General features: G+C 39.6%; 1 protein-coding gene across 2 annotated transcripts in view; it reads right to left on the reverse strand.

Moving 5' to 3' along the window:
* The window catches only part of LOC102797770 (transcription initiation factor TFIID subunit 4), a 96229-nt gene that overhangs the window by 27158 nt on the left and 43500 nt on the right, over positions 1–25571 (reverse strand). For both annotated transcript variants that reach the window (XM_006779754.2, XM_006779753.2), the window contains 3 exons: positions 24155–24280; positions 17344–17400; positions 1095–1217 (listed from right to left, as the gene is read on the reverse strand). In XM_006779754.2, coding sequence (XP_006779817.2) covers positions 1095–1217; positions 17344–17400; positions 24155–24280 — 306 coding nt within the window. The remainder of the gene's footprint in view (positions 1–1094; positions 1218–17343; positions 17401–24154; positions 24281–25571) is intronic.

The raw sequence follows: 25571 nt of genomic DNA on the forward strand, positions 1-25571 counted from the left end.
GTTAAATGCCTGCCTGAATAATCACCACAGTATACCCACCTTTGATGGCTGCCTCCAGCAGGATAACGCATCAAAATTTAGATCATGTCAAACTTTTTTCAGCACGACTGTAGGGTCATAATTTGTATTAGCAGATATGACCATCGCAATGACCGCAAGCTCATCCAAGAAAGCACTTAGGGGTAAAGTTGAACAAGAGAATTGAGAGTCACATCATGAAATATTCTGGTTATTTTTTTGTTTCTTTCATAACCTGGCCTCATGTCTTGCATTTGGGTGCCCTCTATAGCAGTTGCATCCCATAACGTTCAGCAGAGGCTTAAAATTTGCAATAATAATTTTTTTTTCCATTACCAAGTGCCAAGTTTATGACTACCAAAAAAAACCTTGAACATTCTCTGAAATGTGAAAAGTATGATTTAACAACAAGATGGTAATTAGATTCAGGAGAATAGACGGCATTAAAAACTTTTCAAAAAACAGAACACCTGAGATGTGTTCCAGCAATCTGACCAGCAGCCAGTATCAGAAACCACAACATTACCTGCAGTTATCCATTGTTATTCTTATTCACTGTCTTGCAGATAAGATATTCAGTGACTCATTTTTACTATCGAGTACTTACCGCAGTTGGGGATGACACAACTATGTAAAATTACCACTGAATACTGCCTACACAAGAAATTTAAACAAAAAAGCAATATTTTGGGGGAAAAACAATGTCTATGGGTAAAACTCTAATACGTTGAAATGTTTATTGTTATTATATCATAAGCAGGAAAAAATGAATTTGAATTCAAACTTATATCATGTAATAATTTAGTTAGTTAAAATGTAATAGTTAAAAAATATTTTTATCATAATGAATTGTGCTGTTTGTTTCCTCATAAATAACAAGAAAGTGCACAGATTTCTGTCAAATAAGATAACAATGTCATTGCCTAGGCATGTCCACTAACTAGAAATAGTAGAACATGATTGATTAAATTAGATTAAATCCAAAATTCTCTACTGTTAATTTCCCAAAGATCGATAGCAAGTCAGCATTACAAACTGGTGATGACAAAAAAACACATTGACAATATAGTTCTCACCTCAGTCCCTGATGGTGTGGCCCCCGGTGAATCCACTTTACGTTTTTTTCGGGGTCCAATGGCGGCTAGTGCTGTAAGGTTGGCATCCCGCTGCCTCATCTGGGCCAGTTCCTGTTGTTGCATCTAGTGAAAACATAACAAGAAACAATCAGACCTTACTATGAACATAAGATTCACATCTAATATTTCCACATTTTCACATGTTGTTCAGTTCTTCTAAGTCTTATGCACATAATAAATTTGCATCATGGCAGTGCATCCAGACACATTAGCTTAATGCTCCTCCCAAATGTACTTGCTGTTGTTGTACTTGTTGTTCTTTCATAATGCTGAGAGATCGTTTTTTTTATACTTAATTTTTTATACTTTTATACTTAAAGTATAAAATAACAGATCTCTCATCAATATCACTGTATTGTTTTAAATGTCACTCTCAATGTTGACATATTCCTAATTTAACTGGGCTTCTTCATTGACAATAAATGTTGAACTCTATCTCGAACTCTGAAATTAAACTTTTTACTTGTGCATACTGATGGAGCAAACCTTCACCATCTCCCTGTGATGAACCCAAAACCAAATAAAGGGGCACCATAGCAGTTACATATAGCCAGTAATACTAACCCCCAAACTATGACTTGCAATCATTAGCTCAAAAAAACAACAACAACTGTCAGGCATATAAGATTAAGATCAAATGTAAGAATTAAAGGAGACTGCAAAAAAAAAAAAGATTTCTTGAACTTCTACTGTATAAGTAGAATTTCCTGAGCAAAACAAAATGGTAGACTGTTCTCAGCCATTAACCGAGCTCCTCTCAAAGACTATGTGTGTGTAGTCACATGGTTCTAAGGGAGTGTGGGGGTTGCGGGGAGGCACTGCCCAAGGTAATGTCATGCCTACCCTCAGGGTTGAGGGGGGATCCAGCATTGCTGGGAGCTGCCCTTTATATTGGGTGGAGGTGTGAGGGCCTGGGGCCACGGTACAGAGGGTGTCAGCACTCCCTTCAACATTCAAACAAAGTGTACAGACACACAACACATACACACATGCCTATCAATCTTGGCCACAGCACAGGGAATGCCTACCCACCAGCTTGCCTGCGTGTCTGCCCGCTGGGGGAGTGAGGCCTGGGTTGAAGCGTACAGGGACAATCAATGTGCGCCTTGATGTCTTTCATGTTCTTTTATGTTATCTCTCAGCATGTGTTCGCTGGGCACTGGTGTTTGCGTGAGGCATGTATGTTGTCTGATCAGGGGAAAATTTCATGTTACTTTCAGATGGCGCTCTGTAAAAGGTTGCTTTGGTGTACAAAGTCTGATCTTAAATGTGCATGCAGTTGCTTCTGATTTTTTCCTAAAATCCCGCTGGCAAGGCATGCCCTTTAGGGTGTTGCCACTTCACATTTAGCACGGCGGAATGTTGAAAGATTCAAACACGCTGACAACACAAAGTAGGGGGAATAATAGCAGCAGTACCAACCAGCTCAATGAATAAACTACATTTATTTATTCCTTTTACATTGGATTGTGGTCAAAATAAAGATTTTGACTAATAGTAACAATTTGGACAAATGTTGAGTCAGGCTCTTAAAGTCATGCAAATGTATACAGGCATTAGAATAGAGTCACACACTAAGGATTGTGGCTGGATATGGCAAACAGAGTGGATATGATTTTTGCCCCTGTCTACATGGAAAAAGCTGCATTAATATTATCACTGTTATCCTTATTAGGCTTTGCCATAAACAACAGACAACCCTCTTCAGGCCTGATCTTAAAGAATCCCACTGAAAAGTGAGCCGTGACAGAGCATAGAGAGAGCGAGAGACAGAAAGAGAGTGAGTGAGGTCCGCTATCTCACTGATGGCACCAGGATGCCGGCAACTCTGGCTGGCAGTTGGCACCAGGCATGGGCTCCCAGCGCCCACAGCAACTGCCTGCATTTTCAGATTTATGACTGTATGATGAATGTAGACTTCATTTTACCATCTGCAACCCTCCAGTCTGCGTTTCCCGTCAGTGAAGTGGCCGCCGTGACAGTGGGAGACTTATTTCTGATTTCAATCTGGTGCCATTATGCAGAGTCTACCTTCCTTTGTTGACTGCCAGTGGATACAAGCCAGAGTTGAGTAGGGCTGGGGCAGACTTGCTTTGCCTTACAACTTTCTCTGGCTACCCTTAAATGTTTACATATGTATGCTCATATGGTCACACAGAGGTGTACAAATGCTATGAACTCCCCTTTTGTAAACCTTTCTTGATTGTCTGTTGTGTGTTATATGTAGCACCATGGCCTTGGAGGAACGTTGTCCCGTTTCACTGTGTACTGTACCACTGCACGTTTGGAATGACAGTAAAGCCGCTTGACTAAAAATGGTAGCAGCAAAAATATTTACCTTTTCCAAGATCCAGTAATAAGGTTCTGACACCATACTGTTAAATACACCGTCAGTCTCTTCTAGTATGTTTTTACAAACAGAGCTATTCATCTTTCCTTATGACGTTCCTGAAAAAGATTTTACAGACTGACAATGCTGCTGATTTATTTTTATTTTTTTTGCAGGAGGACATCTTTTCACATTCTTTAATCTTGTAGAAATACAAAAAAAGCAGAACCGTGACTTCTAAGTGCAATAATCGCTCTGAACCTTCTGGAGTACGCTGTCAGCACTGTTAAGCGATAGGTACAAGCATTGCCAAAAACTGCAAAGGTCACCATTGGAATTCTTCCCAGACTGGAAAAATAACCAGCTGACAAGATGCATACATTTGCCAAGTCCGATCAATGGTACCACATAAATATCTGCTGTTCTGAAGTCACTTAAATACCAGTGCTTCCAGTCTGCCGGTATGCCCTTTGTAGGCAAGGAAATGGGACTTGTAAAGTCAAATTATTAGCAAAGGTCAGGAGATGTAGAACATTTCTGAGATAACCCAGAAAATCAATCTACAGCTTTGCTATGAGATTTAAGTTTATATACGCGCAGGTGGCAATTATAAAGTAAGGTAAAACAGTTAATGAGAATATTACAATTGTTCTAATTAAACTGTTCCTTTGCTTTTGTAAATGTAAATTATGACTACTGGATTTAAAAAGCTTTTTAAAAATGATTTATTATAACACTGTACTGCAGATTAAGTTCCAGGACAAGAAGAAACCTGTTGTATAAGCATGTTTAAAATTTATGAAGTTCACGTATTTTATTACTCATATTTTTAATAGCAAAAAATAGGAAAATCCTCTTGATTTGATCTGTGATCAACTGTACTGTTTTTTGTTCTTATCAGTCACCTGCTTCCCAACATCATGAATTATTTATAAGTTAACTCGAGCTCTGCGCCCTTAATAGATTCGTTAAAGTATCTGTCAAGACGTAAGTAAGAAATAACATGGGTTTTTCTTATCACAGAAGAAAGAGCAGTATGCCCCCTTATGATGCAAAAATGTCTAAAATACAGAAAGAACCTTAGAGCGGTCTGACACGCTTGGAGTGAAGAGGAGGATAAGCTGTAGGAGCCATGATGGCCAACCTGCCGTTTTCCATCTCTGCTGTTTTTAACAAAGTCTTTTCTCTCCTCTCCCCCTGCTCCTGGCCTGGGGGACTGCTTGCGGCCCTCCAGACGCTTACAGACAGATGTCCTTGCTAGAGCAGAACATGCTCTGCTTGACGTCACAAGCAGCTACAGGGCTATGAAGGAAGCTAAAGGGCTGTTCGCCCTGCAAAGCCCACAATATAGTGTATAAGGAAGATCATGGGTTTTTGGGTTTTCAGTTAGTGTCTGTCCTAACACCCCCTCCAAACACCCCTCAAAAGCTTTGATCCAATACAACAAAGCAGGCAGCGTTTTACTATATAGACAAAGCATATGTGGTATTTGGTGAATGTCTTTCTTGGACCCAAGGCCCCTGGTGCAAACATTTTTTAAACAGCGATGGGTACAAACTTCGCTGTTTTGCAGTTTCTACATTCATTCTTTATCTTCTAATAGTGTAAAAAAGTTTGAGACAAAAGTGTACCAAAATACTACAACCACAGCATATTGTCTTTTGCTCTTTTAAACTACCCAGTCTCAATCAATTTAAAGTGCATCACTTTTTTCTTCAAATACAGCCAAATTGCCAGCATTAAAAATAAGTCATCTGATGCTGACTACATAAAAAGTGTTAAATTAATGATAACAGTAGTCAATGCCAGCAGTTTAAGAGACAGGCAGGAAGGCTTTAACTGGCAGTGTGTCAACTCACTAATTGTAAAAAGATAAAAAAGCCTGCGCACGGATTTACAGAAACAGTCTATGGTCTGCCTCTAATACACTTGTGGATATATTATAAAGCTTCAAGTATATTACATCCACAGGACCAGGACATAATCAAATGCATGCAAAATGTAGTTATAAAAAAAACTATATTTATTCTTTTTTAATGGAACTGTAAGTAAACACAATAAGGTTTTAGTTTTTAGCTTCACTGGCAGTGTGGTTCCAGGGATTGCAGTGTCAGTCTTACACGACAATGTTAGATGAATTTCTGAAATTTGTAACATTCTGTTAGACTGTCATGTGACCTTGTGTAGATGACACTATTTTGTATTATTTATTAATGAAGTAATAATAAAATTAATATAAGGTTAAAGAAAAGTAATAACTTTTGATTGTTCATAAGAATGGTTTGGTATTTTGTAATATTTGCATGAAAGAAAAAATCTCTGCTAAATCAATGCAGACATTATCACTGGGAAACTATTGCATGCCTATATGTAACTGTGCATAGCAGTGTAGGTCTGACGGACTGATGTTTATTTAGTATTTAATTATTAATAATTAATACAAAACAGAAAAAAGGATATGTGCACATTATTTTTGATTATATTATATTCATTTCATATGAATGAATTAATCTGATGCAAAGGCAATGTCTTTTCTTTAGCATGAATTCGAATAATAGATTTTTTGTTTGTTTGGTTTCTTAATAAAGGCTGCTTTTGAAATTCCGGTATTTGTAACATTGCGTGTTCATTTGTCTAAGTTTCCCACTAACATAAGTGTGTGTGTGTGTGTGTTGACATTTTATGTATGTTTTTTATGTATGTCTGTAATCCATGCAACTCATTCACCTGACACCCACATGGCCGACATTACGTGAACATCTGTGAGCCGCATCTTGAGGCCTTTCTTCATGTGAAGTGCCTGGCAGTTAGTTTGCTGCAGGCAGAGGGGCCATTTGCAGTAACCAATCAGGTTTCCCTTCTCCATCTGCACTCATACACTACAAAGAGACGAGTTGAGCCACGACCTGCTAATGTAGGCAAGTGTGGATAGAGACATGTTTGGCTTCATTAGACAAACTGAACTGCAAATAGGAGAACGGCATAAAATATTTTGTATTATTATTATATTGAATTTATATTTAAAGATTTATAATATTTATAAAGCTTAAAGTTAAACTATGCGATATTCAGTGTGCATTACTAATATGTTCTGACACATTATAAACGGCACTTAAAACTTTGGATTTGCACTACAGTGCCGATACTAGTCTTTCTGAATAGACAGGCAATAGATAATATAGACAGATATAATAGATAATAAATCACCCAAAGTTAAAAATGTAATGACAAAGCGACATAAACTGTTTTGAAATTCAGTTTCATCATAAATTCTTTGCACATAAATTGTGATTGTGGTATTTTACCTATGGAGCAAAATGTGCAAGATCTAATAGTCTTAGTGCAGTGTGTTCCATTTCCTCTGAAGTTGAGTATGTCTGAAGTCCTTCCAGGGCGAAGGACCAATTATTTAGAGCCCTCAGTTGTCCCTGGAGCTAAGGTCATTATGTGAGTGTCACTATCACAGCCCTGTGGTTCTTCTTCATATGCAACTTATTTGCAGGAATTAAAATGTATAAAGGGACACTGCATGAAATACATGAATAAATTGAATGTGTCTTACAGACTTCGTGCCTTTACTTTGGAGTAAGTAATGCTTCTATAAATAATAACATTTGCACGACACATTTCGCCAAGGAACGGTGTTTAATGAAGGAGCCAGAAATCAGTGTTAAGCAGATTCTGACAGTGTTACACCGGAGCGACAGGGGAAGAGGAGTGATCATTAAAAATACTGCTTATCTAAGGGAAAATTTCCTACTTTAAATGTTCTCTCGCTTTGTCTCGTTCTATGCTGCTGTGCTTCGTCTAGCAATCTTCTCTCTCCATGTCTTGCTCTCTTTTTTTAACATTTAGATTTGCCGCTCGTCACCTTCTATTGATCACGCCTCATTTGCATCCAGGAAAAGATGAGAACTCAGATATTCACACTCCGAGAGAGGACGATCTCAATGATTTATTCATTTCCAAATCAAAAAAAGGAGTGAAAGGAAGGTAGATGAGAAGGGGAATCTTCATATGCAGCAGGCGACTAGGAGGCTCTGAGGCTGGGCTCTTCTTCCCCACACCGCCCCTAGGCACATGGTGTGCAAGTCCTCCTAATTAACAAGGTGAATCATGCTGCCGCTCTCTAATTAGCCAACATGACAATCTAATGGAAACATGCAGGCCGAGCTGGCACACTTAGCATCACCTCTCAAAGACCCCCGCTACTGTCCTTCCCATAAGATTTCCACAAAAATGACTCTTTAGATTTTAAATGAGAAAAAAGAGAAAGGTGGGGCACAGCAGTTCAGGGAAGTGTATTTTTGGGAAAGGTCAGGAGGGAGAAGGTAGCTGATGTGGGCAAGCTATTTTTTCCCCTCTCCTATCCTCTGTGTGCGGTGTTTGTTGCCTAATTGAAACATGTCCTGCCTCCTGCCTCCCTCTCACTTATATCCCAGGCAAAGGAGGCTGGCACCTCGCCACCAGCATAGCTCAGCATAGCTCAGCATGCCCAATTCCCTTGTCGCTTGAGTCCCAAGGAGTGCTCCGGCGCACAAAGAGAAAAGTGAACCTACAGGCTTGTACAGCAACTAGACGAGTCGCTATCTCCCTCTGAGGCAAAAAAAAATCTCCTTTTTTTGTTGTTTTCCTTCTCATTACAGCACTTTGTAATATTCGAAAACACACAGGAACACCAAAGGTACTTTTAAAGCCTGTTTCTATTTTTTTTTCATGTAATATGTCTTGAGGTGAAGAAAAAAAACCTGAAGTTGGAACTACAGACAACAAAGCAACAAATAAAAAATAAGGTTACAGTGTACTATTAAGTAGCCTGCATATCTGGAGGACCTACAAAACAGACCTTTCTTATGTGATAATTAAATTATCCATCTTAACCTGTTTCGTGATCTTTCAGAAAAATAATTGAAATCAAGTTGAAAACATATTAGATTAAAAGCACTCTTGTTAATTGTTTTTTTTTAGAAAAATGAATTTTTAAAAAGAACCTAATATATAAAATATACTCAAGAAGCACACATGCATGTTCCTGTAACCATGATTGTGCAAGTTGACCACGATGGCTGCTGCTCAAGTGAAATGAATGTATTGTGTATCTGTAAGGCTAGAAGACAAGAATATAATAACTATGAATTGGGACACGCATAACAGCAGGAATTCTCTTTGAAAGTCAGCATGGAGAGGGAGCAAATGTGGAGGAGGGTAGCAGGCTTTTGCCCTGGGGCCTACCTAATGGGGGACAGCGCTCCTTTGAGCAGAGCAGTTTGAGGAGGGCCAGAGGATGAGAGCCTATGAACTCGGAGATATAACTGGCCTAATAAAAAGCAAGGGGCTGTTACATCGTCTTCTGACAGAGAAGTGTGAGGCAGCAGCTGATGGGGCTCATAGTGTGGGTGGATTCCAGTTTCGCCACGACCTGGTCACTTGTGGCGAAGGTAAGGCCAGTCAAACACATGTATATGTGTATTAAGGACTGGCTGAACAAACGGGTACGATCTAAATAACACAAAACATTAATGCAAACAGTTCTTGAGAATATAGGCAATATATGGGTAAAGTATATTCCTTTGAAAAAGGCTCTGCATATCTCACGTGAATAGTGGTCTAAGTGAATTCAGACTCTAACATATATGTTTGCACCTCAGGAAGGATATATACCTGCAGGCTTTTAATTGGAGCCATGCAAGGTTCAAAGTTGAGCAAGAGCAGAATTAATTTGGTAGAGGTTCAAGACATTTCAAGCAATGCTGCTGCGTCAAATGGGCAAAAAAAAAATCTCTCAATGCCTGAAGAAGAAAAAATATTTGAGGAAAATTATTCTAACAAAAACCTTTGAGATTCCCATTGGAGAGCTCTCGGTTTCACACAAGTCTTCTGGAATCACTCTAAGCTAGAAGTGGAGTGTTGCTGCAAGGGCATGGTAATGTGGAAGAATGGAAAAAGAATGAGAAGAGAGAAGAGGAGAGGAGAAGACCATGTACTCCCTTACGCTCCCTCCCACATCATCTAAAGGTCTGCCAGTGATTGGGCTGGCAGTGGGAGACAGACTGTGTTAACCATTTTTTAACCTTTATTTATCCAGGGAAGCTTGACTAAAGCCCCCCGCTGCTTTCAAGAAACACCCTGTTACTAAATCTCACCACAGAGTTCTGCTGTGGAAACTAAAAGAATTTGAATCAAGTGCTGAAAATGTGCTGAATGTTCACTTTTAGTAGTTTCTTCTGTAGTTTTAGTGCTTTCTGTGGTGTTAATTTCCCTTTGTGCATCTCTCGTCCTGCCTTATATTTGCTTAAAACAGCAAGGATCATCATCTCACAAGCATCTCAATCCTCCTGCGCTTTTCGTTTTTTCCAACAGCACAGAAGCTTCACGTCTGTAGTGGTCCAAGCATCTTAGCAAAAACACCTAAAATTAAGACCTCAGTGGCTTAAGTGTTAAACCATGAGCTCCCTCAACTTCCCAGCCAAACAGCTTTGACTAATGCCCCATCTTATTTGTTTTTGAATTATTAACAACATCAACTGTCTAATAAAGGCATAAAATGCTGGGAAATCATTTTTAAGATGTATGTAGATCTCTTTTCAATTTAGAAAAGAATACAACCATGTGATGGCAAGTCAATATCTAAGTTTTTTGTTTGTTTTTTTCTTTTTAGGAACTTTGAAACACTAAGGGTAAATCCAGATTCACTCTCTATGGGATATCACAGAACCTTGACACCTGTCTGAAAACATCCTATATTCAGACCCTAAAGCAGCGGTCTCCAGCCTTTTTTGCGCCACGGACCGGTTTATGCCCGACAATATTTTCACGGACCGGCCTTTAAGGTGTCGCGGATAAATACAACAAAATAAAACTAGTACCGGTACCGAAAAAAAGAAGATTTATTCATAACACACGTGAAAAGACCCAGGAAAACCGAGTTAACGATAAAAAGAATAACAAAATAACGCTGAAAACTGATAAAAACCCTGAAAACTATACATCTCACACCTGAGCCTCAAATCTTGCGGCCCGGTACCAAACGACTCACGGACCGGTACCGGTCCAAGGCCCGGGGGTTGGGGTCCGCTGCCCTAAAGGACATGACTTGTGATGACAAATGTGAAGCACTTCCTGGAAAACATAGTTAAATTTGTTTTTATGCTATTCTATTATTCCTCCACAGGGTTGGACTTGCAAGCTACAAGTAGTGAGTCTGGCTGCCCACAGAGCACAATTTTTTATTTCGTTTTTTCGAAGTTCGCCATCATCATGTTTGAGTAAGATCACAAAGCCGAAGCCGGAGTCTTCCAATGCTGTTTATCTTTGAACACCAAGATTCAGGACAAGGTATGTCCAGTCTGGGGATTATGCACAACAGGAGAGCCAGCTGAGCATCAGACTGGTCCTCAGCTTCAGTATTTAATCCTGGAAAATGCATGTCATATTTCTCAAGATGTTGAGAAAAGTCTGAGTCCAACACTGAGGAGCTTTGGGATGAAGTCCTTGCTGGTAAGTGGGGTGACCACATGGAGTATATTGAGGGGTTATTTGACCCGGAGCCCTTTGAGAGTGCTAACCAGCCACAGTAGGAGATAGCCAGTTTATCAGAGGATGAAACCTGGTAGCAAAGCCCCGGCTCTCATCTCTTACTCTATATTGGGGAATGTGGATGACTTCACGCTTACCGGGAGGGAGCGTCTTTAATAGCTTTCAAGTGTATTGTGAACAATCAACTACTTGCTCCTTATGTAGCCATAATTCTTCTTTCTAAATAACATTTATTTTATAAAAGGCACTCATTCAAGCAGTGGTGTTAAAGACTTTTTTCATTGCCTTTTGAAGACATTCTGTCAATTAAGTCTATTTCGCAAGTGGGTATTTCTGTCACAATCCTGGGTCTTATGACCCAGTGTTTTGAGTTTTAGTTCTTTTGATGTTTATAGTGTTTGTTTAAGCTTATTAGGTTTCTTATGTTCATTTGCTTATTAGCTCCCCCTTGTGTTTTCAACCCTTGTGAAGTCTCCCTTGCCCTTCGTGTGTTTCATGTCTGTGTGTCTTATGTTGTCATGTCTGCCTCTCATGTTTCCTGTTTTATTTTGAAGAGATCTTGTGTTCCTGTGTTCATCGTGTTTAGTTTTACTCTTCCACTGTGACATTGTTATGTTCATGTGTGTCAGCTGTCCCCCATGTGTTCCCACTTCTCTCATTAGCCTCCTGTGTGTATTTAGTCTGTGCGTTCTCATTCAGTCTTTGTCGGATCGTCTGTGTTGTTCCCATGTCAAGTCCTGCGTTCAGGTTTTCATATATATATAGATATGCGCTCATCTTCATTGCCATGTTTAGAGTTTTGTTTGTTTTTCTGCCAGGGTTTTTCATAGTTCGTGCTTCCTTTCTAGTTTACCCAGTTTAGGTTATTGCTTAGTTTGCATTGTTTTTGCCCTTTTATTTTGTACTGTTCTGTCTGCCTTAATAAACAGCTCATCAGTTAAGTTTGAGTTTTAGAATGTCTGCACCTGGGTCCACTCTTCACACTCCACGCAGTTTGCCTCGGCAAACTGTGACAATTTCTGCCTATGATATTGGGTCTGAAAGAATAAGGCTAGGTGGTTCTGCTCTTCTTAAATGGGTGTACTGGCTGGTTAAATTGGAAATAAAGCTTTTTTTAAAGCTCATTTTAAAAACAGAAACATCGGTTTTGTGTTTTGCACACAAACTCGTCATTACAAACATGTTTTTAACTCCCTATAATTGTTTTTGTTCAAGATAAGATCTTTATGGATATTTTTCATATAAAACTCCACTGCTTCTCACTTCCACAAAGGAGGTGGGCAACCTCCATATTTTATTCTTGGATTCGAATTTCCCCTTGGATTGCCAAGATTACGTTATTTGCTGTTGGAGAATTTTTCCCCCAGACGTAAATCTCTATCTAAACAGCACTTTGGTGATGTGTTGTTTGAATTCTTGATTGTCAACATTTATTTCTTCATATAACTTCTTCTTTCTTTATTTATTTAAAAAATGTTAATAATGACTTGAATAAATATCAATTAACAAAAACTTAAGTATTCATAAATATAATAGCATAGTAAAGACTTTCTCAAAGGCTTACAGTCACAAAGGTCTTCCTTTACCTCACTCTCAGATAGCACAATTTCGATCAAGGTTAATGCAACGTCATAGATTCTATTGAAAGGGATATAAACTTGCATCTTGCTGCATCTGTTGGTTATCACTGCAAACCTTGTCTTTGGTTCCACCATGTGTATGTGACAGCTCACTAGGCGATATATCCTACCTGCACTACTGTGCTTGTAGCTCAGCTGAAGCATGAGGCTTCTCTGTGAGTCTTGAATCCATATCCAATATGTATTGCACTAGATTAACTAACTTAAAGAGAGGCACAAGGTACAGCAAATAATGGACCTGCTGTGGAACTGGGCTTGGTGAAGACAGACAACTGCAATGAACCCTTAGAAGTGATGTACATATGTACAGGTGTGGCCTCACATACAGATGGCACAGGTCATCTGACTTGATGCATGCTGTATCCCATAAAATATGTGCCTACACTGTTCTCTGCTTCAAGGAACACAAGTTATAAACAACATTTTTTAACAACATGTACTAGAACACATGTGGATCTGTCCATTTAAAACAAAACAAAACCAAAAAAAACCCTTTGTGACTCTATTAGAAACCTATGTAGGACATACACTAAAGAGTCACACTACACACCATTACAAGCCTACTTATGAACCAATTGCCAGGTATGATCAGGTGGCACTTGAGTTATTAACGTTCTCCCCAATGCACCAGTTCAGGGAAAAATTACCTGTAGCTGCACAGCTGTAAAATCAATTTCATCCTAAGTCAGCTGGTATTATTATGATTATCATTTGTCCAATTTGAATCGTAGTGGAAGCTGAGTAGGTACTGCATAATGCTTTAGTGACAGTTTTTAATCAACTTATATGAACTGTGCCATATAGTGGAAATATTACTGTTCGTGGCTTTATTTGCTTTCGGGGTCGAACAAACTCAAACAGGAGCTTTTGGCCGGCTTTTGGCCAGCTGTAGTAGCCAATTTGTCTTTTTTCTCTTCCCTCGTCTCTCTTGTCCTGTCCTCTCTCCACACCTCTTCTCCACTTCACTCGTTTCCTGCATCCAGTTGTGCCTGCAGACGCGGTTGTGATGATGAATCTGTGGCTGCAGTGTGTCTGTGTTTCTGACATTGTGATGTATCTCCACTGGCCTTAACTCCCTCTCTATCTCGCCACTGCCCCCACCCTCACCCCCAGTATCCTTTTCTCTCCATCTCTTTGTCTCTGTCTCTCTGTCTCCTCCCTTCTCTCTCTCTTCTCTCTCGCTTATTCTCTCACTTTCAATGATCAGGCATTGCTTGGCCCCCTGCCTCAGTGATGGAACAGACAGAACACACAGACCCACCAACAACAAAAACAAACAGGAACTGAGCTCCACGATTTGCCGATTGATTTTTACTGGGGGCATTTCTGAAATAGCCCATCTGACCTTTCGGCCAAATGGTAGTGAATAGAGGAAACAGAAGTGCTAAGCCTATCGCACACAAAACCTCTGCCAACAACTATCTGACCAGACTACACTGCTGGTGACGAGGTTGAGCTTCAGGTTGCCGGTATATACATAAGCACAATCACAGGATTAGCTACATCAATATACAAAACTAAAATCCTGCAGCTCAGCTGGAAACACCTAGAGCATAAGATGTTCATTACAACCCATACCGAATAGAACGCTGTATTTCTTTTGTATTCTGGCATTCTTTTCTTTTCTTTTTTTTTTTTAGTGAAGCTAAGTCTGTCCTAAGGTTCGGGCTAGAGGAAAAGATTGTTGCATAATTAAAAAGAGAAGGTTTTATCCCCTTAGAAACACAGATCTAGTCTCTGTAAACTTAAGAACAAAGTGCCTAAATTATGAGACAGTCTGAACAAAGTTAGTGTTTTGGCCAGCAGAAAGCTCGTGGACTGTTCAAAACAGAAATGGTTCATCAATTAGAGAGCATTTAATAAATGTCCCAGGATTCTGCTTATTAATTTCTAACATTTCTTTGGTACATGTGAAAGCTCTGGTCTAATCATGGCACTAATCAGGGTGTGATGCCCACTCGTCGGGTTGAAGGTAAGTGGGGTCCTCAGGCAAAGATACTATGTGGGGCAAAAAAGACAGGTGCATGGTGGGAAGCTAAATATGGACAATCAGCAGAGACAATGCTGTGTAGTTAAAAACAATTAATTTCTTTGGCTTCAACAGGAGTCAAAAATGTTATCTCTGCTTTTTGTAAAACTTGGTCATAACACTGATAATGAATACATATTAAATATACATCCATCTATTTTCTCCTGCTTAACCAACCTATTAGCTGGCTGGGACACAAGGAGAACATGCAAAATCCAGAAAGACCCCAAGTGGGCCACAACACCAGTGTCCCACCTATTACAATTCTTTAATAGATTAAATGAGGGTAAGATGACGCAGTTGTTTTATATATGTAACAAACTCTATAAGGCAAATGTGTGATTTTAAAACTGACTTAACTAGACATTCAGCCTGAGCATTTCAATTCATACAATTTATTTGCGAGTCATGGTTAACACCTGGCTGTCAGGCTCCAGCACTGATTCAGGTCTGCAAAAGTAGTTTCACAGCACAATGTACCTGCCTTTTTAAAAACAAATCATGCGCCAGCTCAATTTACATGCCAACACTTGGTTCGAGTATATAACACTCTGTAATTCCATCTCCCCAAAATGATGACTGTTTGGTGGTAGTGGTTGTGTGTGCGCGTGTGCATATGTGTTAGACTATGTGTGTGTGTGTGTGTGTGTGCGTGTGTGCGTGTGTGCGTGTGTGATCAGGGAGAAGGGCTTAAAGAGAGTCGGCTCCTCTGCCCGTCGCCTGGAAGAGTAGCTCGGGCTCATTATCCTGATGAAATTTGCGCAGATGTGTGAGCTGCCGACAGACTCTGCAGTGACACAAACAGCCAGCTCTGTCCCCTTGAGCCAGTCAGGTGATGAAAACTGGAGAGGCACGGGGGCTGAGAAACGACGGCCATTAAGCAAAAAAGAAAGAGGTGAGGGAGGGTGGAAAAGGGGAGCTGAATGTGTGTGTGTATGTGGGGGGTGGGGGCAGTTGGAGGGGTTGGTGAGTTTTCCTCATCTCTATCTAGCGGGAGAAAGCATTACATAAAGTAACAATTTCCAAACCACCTTCTTAAAATTCCAGATGAAAATGAAAATGTGCATACATGCACGCGGCATCTCCTCACGAGGCACTAATCTGGCCGTATCCAGATGACGAGCGGACTGCCACTTAACAGGGAGGAGATCCACTTTGATCACATGGCCCCTGGGGCAAACCTATCGCGCTGCCTATTACGCTGCTTCATTTGCATATGTGGGGCTTATGGGAAGGCTGAGATCTAGTGTGAATGTTCTAAACTGCAGCAGGGCTCACTGTTGCTAGAAAGAAATGTCCGGAAGAGAAGAAGAGAAACGACAGAGTGCCGCAAGCAGCCTGTGGTAAGTGCACTTGTCACTTTAAGGTCACAAGTTCAATATCACACTCTGGCTAAGTACATCCTAAAATTAAATATTCTGGCCAAACAACAATACAAGAGTTTCCGTTGAACGAGATAGATGCAATTAATTCTTAATATAAGTGGCCAAAAGTGTAGAACTGTGTGAGCATAAATGATGGTGTAAGTCAAAAAAGTGCATGCATGCTCAGTAAACTTTACTTAAATAAACAAAAGGCTTGCTTTAAAAGAGTAAGCAAGTTAGACAAAACCCTGTGTGCTCCTTACATTCTACATCAACAACAACAACAGGTGAATGCTGCTCGTTTTATCCTCCTGCCTACTCAGACTTTTCAATAGAAGCTCCACACAGGCCTCTTGATCTTTGTTGGCAAGCCAAGGACTGAAAGCACCCAGTGAAGTTATTCGGGTGTAAACAAAAAAACAAGACAAAACAAAAAAAACAAAAAAATTAAAAAGGCAAACTTCCGCTGTGAAAGTGCTATTTCCTTTTCCTTTGCGTAAACAACATTAACCATCCACTAAAACACGGTGTGGTCTACTTTCTGAGCTCCACTGGGAATTCATTTTATACAAGACCTGCACTTGAGATGAAGCGCCCCCGTTGTACAGAAAAGAAATGCACTATACCAGTTTAAACACTTCCCAGTTTGCAGAGCTAAGTGTTATGCCTTTGCGTGTTGGAAAAGGAAATAACTCTTTTTACTACTTTTTACTAGGAAAAGTTATTGCAGACCATGAACTGGTACATCTTAAAACCTCATTCATCATATACTTTTATGCTTTTGCTGAACTATGCATCGCTGCAACTGGACTAATTTACAAACAGATATAAAAAGTTAATCCATTTTGCTCTCTCGCTATAAATTCTGTTGCACTGTGTAGGCTAAGATAATCGCACTTTTATGTGGCAACAAAATTTACATAAAATGAATACAAATGTACTTTTAAGATGAGATACAGATGTGCCAAAAGTGAGTTGAGAAATTAACAGTAAATAAAGGACACCATCTACCGAAAGACAGCGGGCCCAATGAAAAGCAATTAGTCAAAATTTACACTGCTGTGAGACGACACAGATGAGGAGAAGAAAAAAGAAGAGGAGTGGAAGAAGTGGAGGGTGTCTTGGGTGCGCAGAAAATCATTTTCCACACTTGGGCTTCAATCTGCGCGAATAATTCTTCAAACTTTTTTAAGTCCGACTTTAAATGGCATTACATATGTAGTGAGGCATGAAAAATTAATACGTTGGAGTCGGGGAAATGTCAAGGGTAATGATCTCCGCTGCAGCTTACCTCCTTAGCTTTCTGTTTCAGTCGAGCTTGCTCTGGGTCTTCTTGCCTGGAGCGACTCTGTGGAGCAAAGGAGGGGGGGGGGGGACACAGGTTAACAGCTGGTTTAAGGAGCCCACAACCTCTCCGCTACTCATCTGTTGCTGCGGCAGCAAAAAATAGTGCAAAATGGGAACAGGATACAGAGGTGTCAAGGACATCGTATCTGAATTCAGAGAACAGCAATGGAGCGCCCCCCGGGGGGCAGTGGCCTTTAAACCCGCTCCAAATCCAGCCCTAAATAAGCCGCTGGAGGGGGATTCTAATCAAAAGAGGTTATTAAAAATTCTGCTCGAGCCAGCACGCACACACGCGCGCACACACAAGGGGGAAAGGATGTTGGTGACTATCAGTGGCAGAGAATGTCTATGTGTCACTGAGAGCCAGTGTGGCTATCCGTTGCTTTGTGTTTGTGTGAGTGTGTGTGTCCCTGGCATAACAACACAGCACTTCTATTTTAATCAGCTGCTAAGATCTGGGTGAATGTATTTGTCCCTGGGAATCCTTCACCACGCAGCCAAATGTACATGTACAGCTGACCACTGCAGGCAACAGCGGCAGATTATGGCACTACACAGTAATTGCGCGTTGTTTGTTAATCTGGAAATAATCTATGCATTTGATTTTTTTCCCTATTAAGATGAGCAGAAGTTGATCGTCCCTAACATTTTTGTGCAAACAAAGCTCTCAGTTACTGTCTAACCTGATTTTGGTAGCTCTATAACGTCTTCATTTTATTCCCTGAAACATTGCAAAAGGTTAATCGTGTAGGTCTACATATGTAGAGAACCTGTCATATTTTATTTTTACAATACAGCCTCCATCTCAGTGAAGTGAAAAGCTATCTTACTTTCATCTAATTTCTTCAAACAACAAATCAGTTAGAACGTGCGCCAGGCCATCCCTATTCCCTCCTTAACATTACCTCCCTTCCTCTCCTTATGTACTCTCTCTGATGGACGGAGACCTGCTCTTCATAGCCTTACTGCTAATTGGCTTTAAATATATCAGGCAGTTCACGTAGTGGTCGGTATCTCAACTAAGACTAATGTGTTTGCCCTCCAGTCGGCCAGAGCATCCCTCAAGACTTGAGTCATATTTTAAATGGCTGGCATAGCAGAGGGTAAGGCTTGTTGTGAAGGAAGGAGGAGGGGGTGGAAAGGATTATTTCAGTGCGTTTCTTATTCAAGAGGTCAAATTAGCGGGCGCTCGAGCAGCAAAGAGGCAGGCAGGGAGGTGGGTGGAGGATAGGAGGGGTAGGTACAGATGGACTGTTTACAAAGGGCAGTGGTGCCACTGGCATGCTTTACATCTCCTCTGTCAGCTGCCCTGGTTTCCCCACTTACAGGAGTGAACAGAGTCGAGAAGGGAAAAGAGGACTGCGTACTAAATGCTGACAAGCTTTGTTGGTTTTGTGTAATTGAGTGTACTGTGCTTAAAAAATGCAGTGTAGTATAGTATACAAACAGTCTGGGAATGTATTCTGGAGCTGTTTTGTAATGTTGAAATTTCATTTTGTTGCCAAAAATGAATTATGAGAACAATCAGAGGGTTATTTTTCTTTGATTAAGCTCCGGGTTCTATGTGGAAACAGCAAAGTTAACATATTCTCCCAAATATTTAGAGTGAAACTTGTCATACTTTAAGTTACCACTGATAGTATTTATACATCTGATCAATCTTATTTCCTTTACAAATTACAGGCAAAAAATAATAATATCCACCAACAAACCGCCAGCATCAAGCTTCACCGTAAATCTTTCTTTTATGAAACTTTAAGTCAATAAATGGCTCACTTATGCAATATAAGAACATAACATTATGAATTATTGAGAGTTTTAACATATTCAGCGATCTATATCTCTCAAATGAAGGCTGAACATGAAATACTATGTATAAAGTATTTCATTTTATAGTTTAGTGAACTGAGCCAAAAACATAACATTTAAAGTGAAACAGTTATTAGAGGAAGTCAGAAAAATCGAACCAAAAATCAAGTTAAATCATCAGCCACTCCCTAACAGTATGTAAGTGTTTTAGGATGGATTTTTCCTGCTTTCCCTTAAATCAGTCTGTTATATTGGCTGCAGAGTATCAAAGCAAGTGTACCATAAAACAGATGTGATACCTATAAAGCTGTAAAGGGAAAAAAAAGCAGGAAAAGTAAAACGAATACATGATTAAATAATAGAGAAAGTACTACAATATTATCAAGCACTGTTTGTGTAGTATATTGTTCAATTTTCTTTCCAAACTTCTCCTTGAACTGAAACGCCATGGCAACAAGAGCCAAAAAGCCACAGACGTGGCTCTGAGGTGAAGTCAGACTTTCCTCAACGAAGCTCAGGCAATCCAAACAGCCCCGAGGTAAGCCCTTCTAACAGAACTTGGCTACATTTGCAAAAGTTCTTCAGTAATCCTGTTAATAAAGAGAGTTTTCCAAAGTAAAAAAAAATGATTAGAGTGCTCAACCATGTAGAACTGGGACCTGACAAAGAGGATCCTAAAGCTGCACTTTTTCTTTTTAAACAACCAACTTTACAGTTTAGTTTCCTGCTGAGGCAATGTCTTTTTTTCCATCTAAAAAAACAGAAAACAAAAAAAAAACAGATAGGTCATGGGGTTTGGTGGCCCTGTTCATCAACTAGAGGATTTTCTAATATCCTGCATGGCAGGACTGGAGCGTAATAATGCAATTAAGACAGTGAGGTGTGCTGCAATGAGAATCTTTACTGTGGGACATTGGCTCCATTCAAAATTAATTAAATTAACCTAGCTTCTGCTAATGTTACACTGCAGGGCATTTTCATTTGCAAAAGATTCTCTTTCTTTTTCTGGTCAGTGGTGATCTTCTTTTACTGAGAGACAAATGTCTTTACATGCACAAAGCTGAGATCAGAATACTGGCCATGTGTCAGTGCTACTAGCACCCCATTAGTTTTGATCATTTTTTTTTTAAGGCTAGGGCAAGTAGTCCTGTTCTAAATGTCATGTGCTACAATGTTTAACTGGACGAAAGTAACCTTCAATCTGGAACAATTTTAAAGAACAGAGAATTAGGTGTCTAACTATTGTCCAGTTTCACAGTTCACCACCTTCTAGGCTTATGCATCATTTTTGTTTGCTTGTTTATAAAGGAGATCATAATCAAAATAAAACTCCGTTATTGGATTTCCACCTTTACCTCAAGGATCTTTAATTATTAAGGCTTTAAAAAGGAAGGCAAGCTTTAAAAAGGGAGTAACCACTCCAGATGACTAACTAGCATAAGCAGGATAAGCACATGGCTAATTGTCATATCATTACATAATGCACAGTAACAAGCGAATTTGCAAACTGCAGTTTATAAAATGCAGTCTTAATTAAAAAAGAAAATTTATAAACCAGCACGTATTTATTAGGTGTACTTTACCACAAAGACTGGCTAACATACCAGTTAGTTCCCGCCTCTCCTCTCCCATACTGTCAAATAGAATTTTTGATTTGACTGTTTACAATCATGAACAGAGTTTTGCTGCACTTACCCTTGATAACATGTCAGTATCATGCCTCAGTTAGTAACATGAGACCTCAATGGTCATGATGTTATTGAAGCACAATAATCAGATGCCTTATAAAAAAAAATATTGCATTCAAACAGCCTTGAACTGGACATGTATGGAAGACTTTGGCAACAGCAAAGATAGCATGGAAGGATATTTTATTAGCACAGTTGAAGCTCCTTGGTACCAGCTGAGCATATCACCAGACGCACCAATCCAACAGAGCCCCTTCGGGATATAGTAGAACAGGACATTCGCATCATATTCAATGACAAATCAACTGTGTAGTGCTTAGAGGTGGGAATCACCATACATCCCACGATACGATATTATCACAATACTTAATGCACGATACGATATTATTGCAATTTTTAAAAATATTTTGCGATATTCAGATTCTGTACATAAAAGTCAACTTTATCAATATTCATTTTATCTAATATCAAAGTCTCACAGTCAGTCTTTCTCTCATTTCAGTCAGTTTTATTGTTGTTGACAAACTGAACAGTTTGTATTACAGTCTAGTCCAACTTAACTGAACGCAACCATCTGGTACAATTATAGCTATTCTGAACTATGCAATTTATGAAAACTATGCAGCCCATTCAGCAACTGAAGAATTTGAAAGTAAATTTAAACAAAATATAATTTTACATTAAATAAAAAAGTTTTAAACTTAATTAAAATAAAACATGTCTTAAATTAAAATAAGTAAACTGTCATGTTTATTGCTGCCATAAAAAAAGTTAAACACATTTGGACGGTGAATGAATGTCAGGATTCTTGCTCAGAAAAAGGATCAACATGCTCTGAAGTTAAAGCAATAAAACCTTTTTTGTAACAAAATATCGATTTCTGCTGTCCCTGTATCGATACATTATTATTAGCAAACAAAATATCACGATACTACACAGTATCGATTTTTCCCCCACCCCTAGTAGTGCTGTCACGTCAATACGGACAAAATCTGAGCAATGTTTACAGCACCTTGCTGAATCTTCGCCACAGACAATTAAGGTGGTTCTGAATGCAAAAAAAGGGTCCAACCCTGTCCTAGCAAAGTGTACCTCATCTGTCATCTGATGAAAAAACGTTTTGTTTTGTTTTTTCAATTGACTACACATGGAGCAACACGTTTTTGCTATTACACACTGAAAGTAAATCATTATTTTTAAGGTTTGTAGGCTAATATTAAATATGGACCACGCTTCATTTTAGATGTTTGTGTAATAGCTAAGATAAAGTGTACTCTACTTGCAAAACCCAACAAACCTATCAGCTAATTCTTTGATGATCTCCACCAATATATTATCGCTGCTATTGTTTTGTGAGTCTGTCCATGTGTGTGCATCATCAAGGCAAAGGCCTGGAAAAAATACTGCAGCGGGAAGTAGCTCAAAGGCAGTTCTGAGTTTTTTTGGCAGATGTTTATGGAGACGGGCGACAAATTAAGGGAAAAAACAACAACAACAATAACACTGAGTCTTAGAAAGCTTTTGGGAGAAGTGCTGCCAGAAGAGCTTTAACTCACCTTGGCAATGATTGCACAAATCTCCTGAACTTCTACAAAAGGGATGGAACATCACTACTCAAACGGTTATTTAAGTTTTGATGATGGTGCTGATATTGTTCCAGAATCTCCTACAGGTATTCAGTTGGGTTACGCTGTGCTGACTGTTACAACCATACTATGTTATTCCCATTATTTTCACACTCAAGCCTTTAAGTAACTCCTTGAAAAGTATATATAGGTTGTTTTTGCTCTTACTATGAACCATGTAAAGTTTGCTGCAATAGGTGTAAGGCTGCTGGGAGATTCCCATGATGCATTGAGTATTTCTTCTTCAGTTACTTTTCTCACTCACTATCTGTTAATAGACCTTTCTGCATTGAATCATACTTGTTATTATCGCTGACTCTCTTCCACAGGATGTCTTTTATCCTGTCTTCCTCCTCTCACCCCAACTGGTCGTGGCAGATGGCCCCGCCCCTCACTGAGCCTGGTTCTGCCGGAGGCTTCTTCCTGTTAAAAGCGAATTTTTCTTTCCCACTGTCGCCAAAGCGCTTGCTCATAGGGGGTCATATGATTGTTGGGGTTTCTCTGTATGTATTATTGTAGGGTCTACCTGACAATATAAAGCACCTTGAGGTGACTGTTGTTGTGATTTGGCACTGTATAAATAAAACTGAATTGAATTGAATTAAGACCACTCCCTGGATTAACAGAGCACTATCCACCCTTCCTAACATACACTGTGTGGTAAGATTGGAACAGCTGTATAGGTGCTTCTGGCTTCAGATACATTGTAGCTGCTGCAAGGAAACGGCGAGAGAAAGCGATGTGTGATCCAGCCTATTTTAAATAGGACAGATGATGGCTGTATAGCTTAAGGTAAACTGAGGCAATTTTGCCTCGTTCAATTTTTTTTATAAATCTTTCAGGCTATTTTTTATATTTCAATTTCATTTTATTTAGTTGTCTCAAGGCGCTTCCTATAAAAAGGTAAATAAAAAATGTTACATTATTGTTAGGGCAAAATGTGCACTGTAGGGGTCAAGTGTTCAGGTTTTCCCTTAATTTGTCACTTACTTGTCTACAGACAGAATTTGTCAAAATCTTATATTATTTTTTATATGAGATCAAAATGAATTTGAAGATATTTGAGGTCTGACCCATGACTACTGAGCACCAGTGGGTAAGACTAGATATTACTAAAGAACAGTCTTTAATTTCTAATGCTATCTTATTCCAAACAAACCCCAAAATGATTAACTTCTTGCACATCATTAGAAAAACATTTGCATGATCTGATCTGACTTGCTGTTTATTTTTTGAAAACAGCTCAGGTGATACAGATGCTCTGTTGCACCTGAGCTGTCAGGACTTGTGATAGAAGGATGTTTTACAGGTAATACATGCTGCGGATAAGTGTGTTTGTTAGCTTCACAGTGCATGCGGGTTGTGTAAGGTTTTTCCCCTCCTTGCTGTGTCCGGGGAGGAAGAGCCAGGACAGAGGAGCCCTCAGGCCAGGAGCCTGGGAGGACAAAGGGAGGTCACTTCATCCACTGGTGTCACACTCTAATTCATCTGTCAGGGCCTGCACAAGAGCAACATGCTCACACATGCACACAACGGTACACAAGTTCACACTGTTGCACAGGGACATAACTTTCACACACAAACAAACACACACATAGACACACAACAGGATGATAAGGCGACAGTAACTTACTTTAGCGGCTTTCAAAAGGATCTCTCTCTCCTGCTCATCCTTCCGCTGCTTCTCGATTCTCTCCAGCTGCTCAAAGAAGCGAAGCTGAGAGCGAACGTCTGCAGACTGCTCGTAGCACTCATCGTCCTGACAAGCAGATAGAGATAATTACTGTTTCAATGGTAATAGTTGAACAAGTCCCACTCGGCAGCTACTTCTAAGGCTTTAGCCACGTACTTCAAAACTCTGGGTTGCCTTCAGTTCAGATATTTCAAACTGAAAATAAGGTCAAGATGGTTGTGATATTAATAAGAAAACAGAATATTTCAAATGTAAGACACTTAGAAGACTCTTCCTCACTGTTAATGATTTGTTTACTTCATGATTTACATTTGAGGTTAGTCTTCTCATGTGTCTGCTGGTATACATCTATATTCCCTGGGCAGCTCATTTAATCCTACACAGTTAGGTATGTAGGTATTTGGACAATTACACAGTTTTCCAGTTTTCTACCACCTCCGTGTATTTTAAATCAAACAATCAATATGTGATTGAATTACAGACCATCATCTTTAATTGGAGGGGTTTAACAAAACTATCACCTTAATCATTTAGGACTTAAAGCAAGTTTTGTACATTTTTAAGCACTCAAAAGTAACTGGACATGGTAACATAATTTTAAATATATGTTTTCAATACTTGGATGAAAATCCTCTGCAGTCACTGACTGCCTGCAGGCTAGAACTCATGGACATCACCAAATGCTGGGTCTCTTCCCTTGGCATGCTCTCCTTGGCCTTTCCTGTAACCACCTTCAGTTGCTGTTTGCTTGTTTCTCTCTCGGCATACAATTTTGTCTTCAGAAAATGAATTTCAACTCTCAGTTGGGTTGAGATGAGGTAACTGAGTTGGCCATAGAAGAATATCCCATCTGCTTTTGCAGTATACTTTGGGCTATTATTCATTCGTACTGTAAAGAGCTGCCCGATCAGTTTTGCAGCATTTTGTAGAATCTCAGCTGACTAAAGCCTTGTGCACTCGAATCCTAATAGTTGCCATACATGCCCAGGCCATAACACTGACTCCACCCTTTTTGATAGAGAATATGGTATGCTTAGGATAATGCTTCTCCATACTTTTCTCTTCCCATCATTCTGGTACAAGTTAGTCTAGGTTTCATCTGGTTTCGACTTGGTTTGATGATTTGAAGTTACTGAGCTGGCCAGTGCATTCACTTTTTCTGAGAAAGTACCAGGTTGTTTATTTGGTCACTCCTAAGGTTTTTGACATCTCTCTTCACTTACGCTGCCATCTATCTGGACCTCATATTAAGAGTTCCAGTGAAAATAAACCTTCTGCAACTTCAACACTTGGAATCAACTGCAGATGTTTTATCTGCTTAAGCTGTCATGCAATAATGAGGGAACAGTCCTCAACA

Source organism: Neolamprologus brichardi, chromosome 1 (assembly GCF_056152115.1).
Source record: "Neolamprologus brichardi isolate AB-2024 chromosome 1, ASM5615211v1, whole genome shotgun sequence".
NCBI classification, from domain to species: Eukaryota; Metazoa; Chordata; class Actinopteri; order Cichliformes; family Cichlidae; genus Neolamprologus; species Neolamprologus brichardi.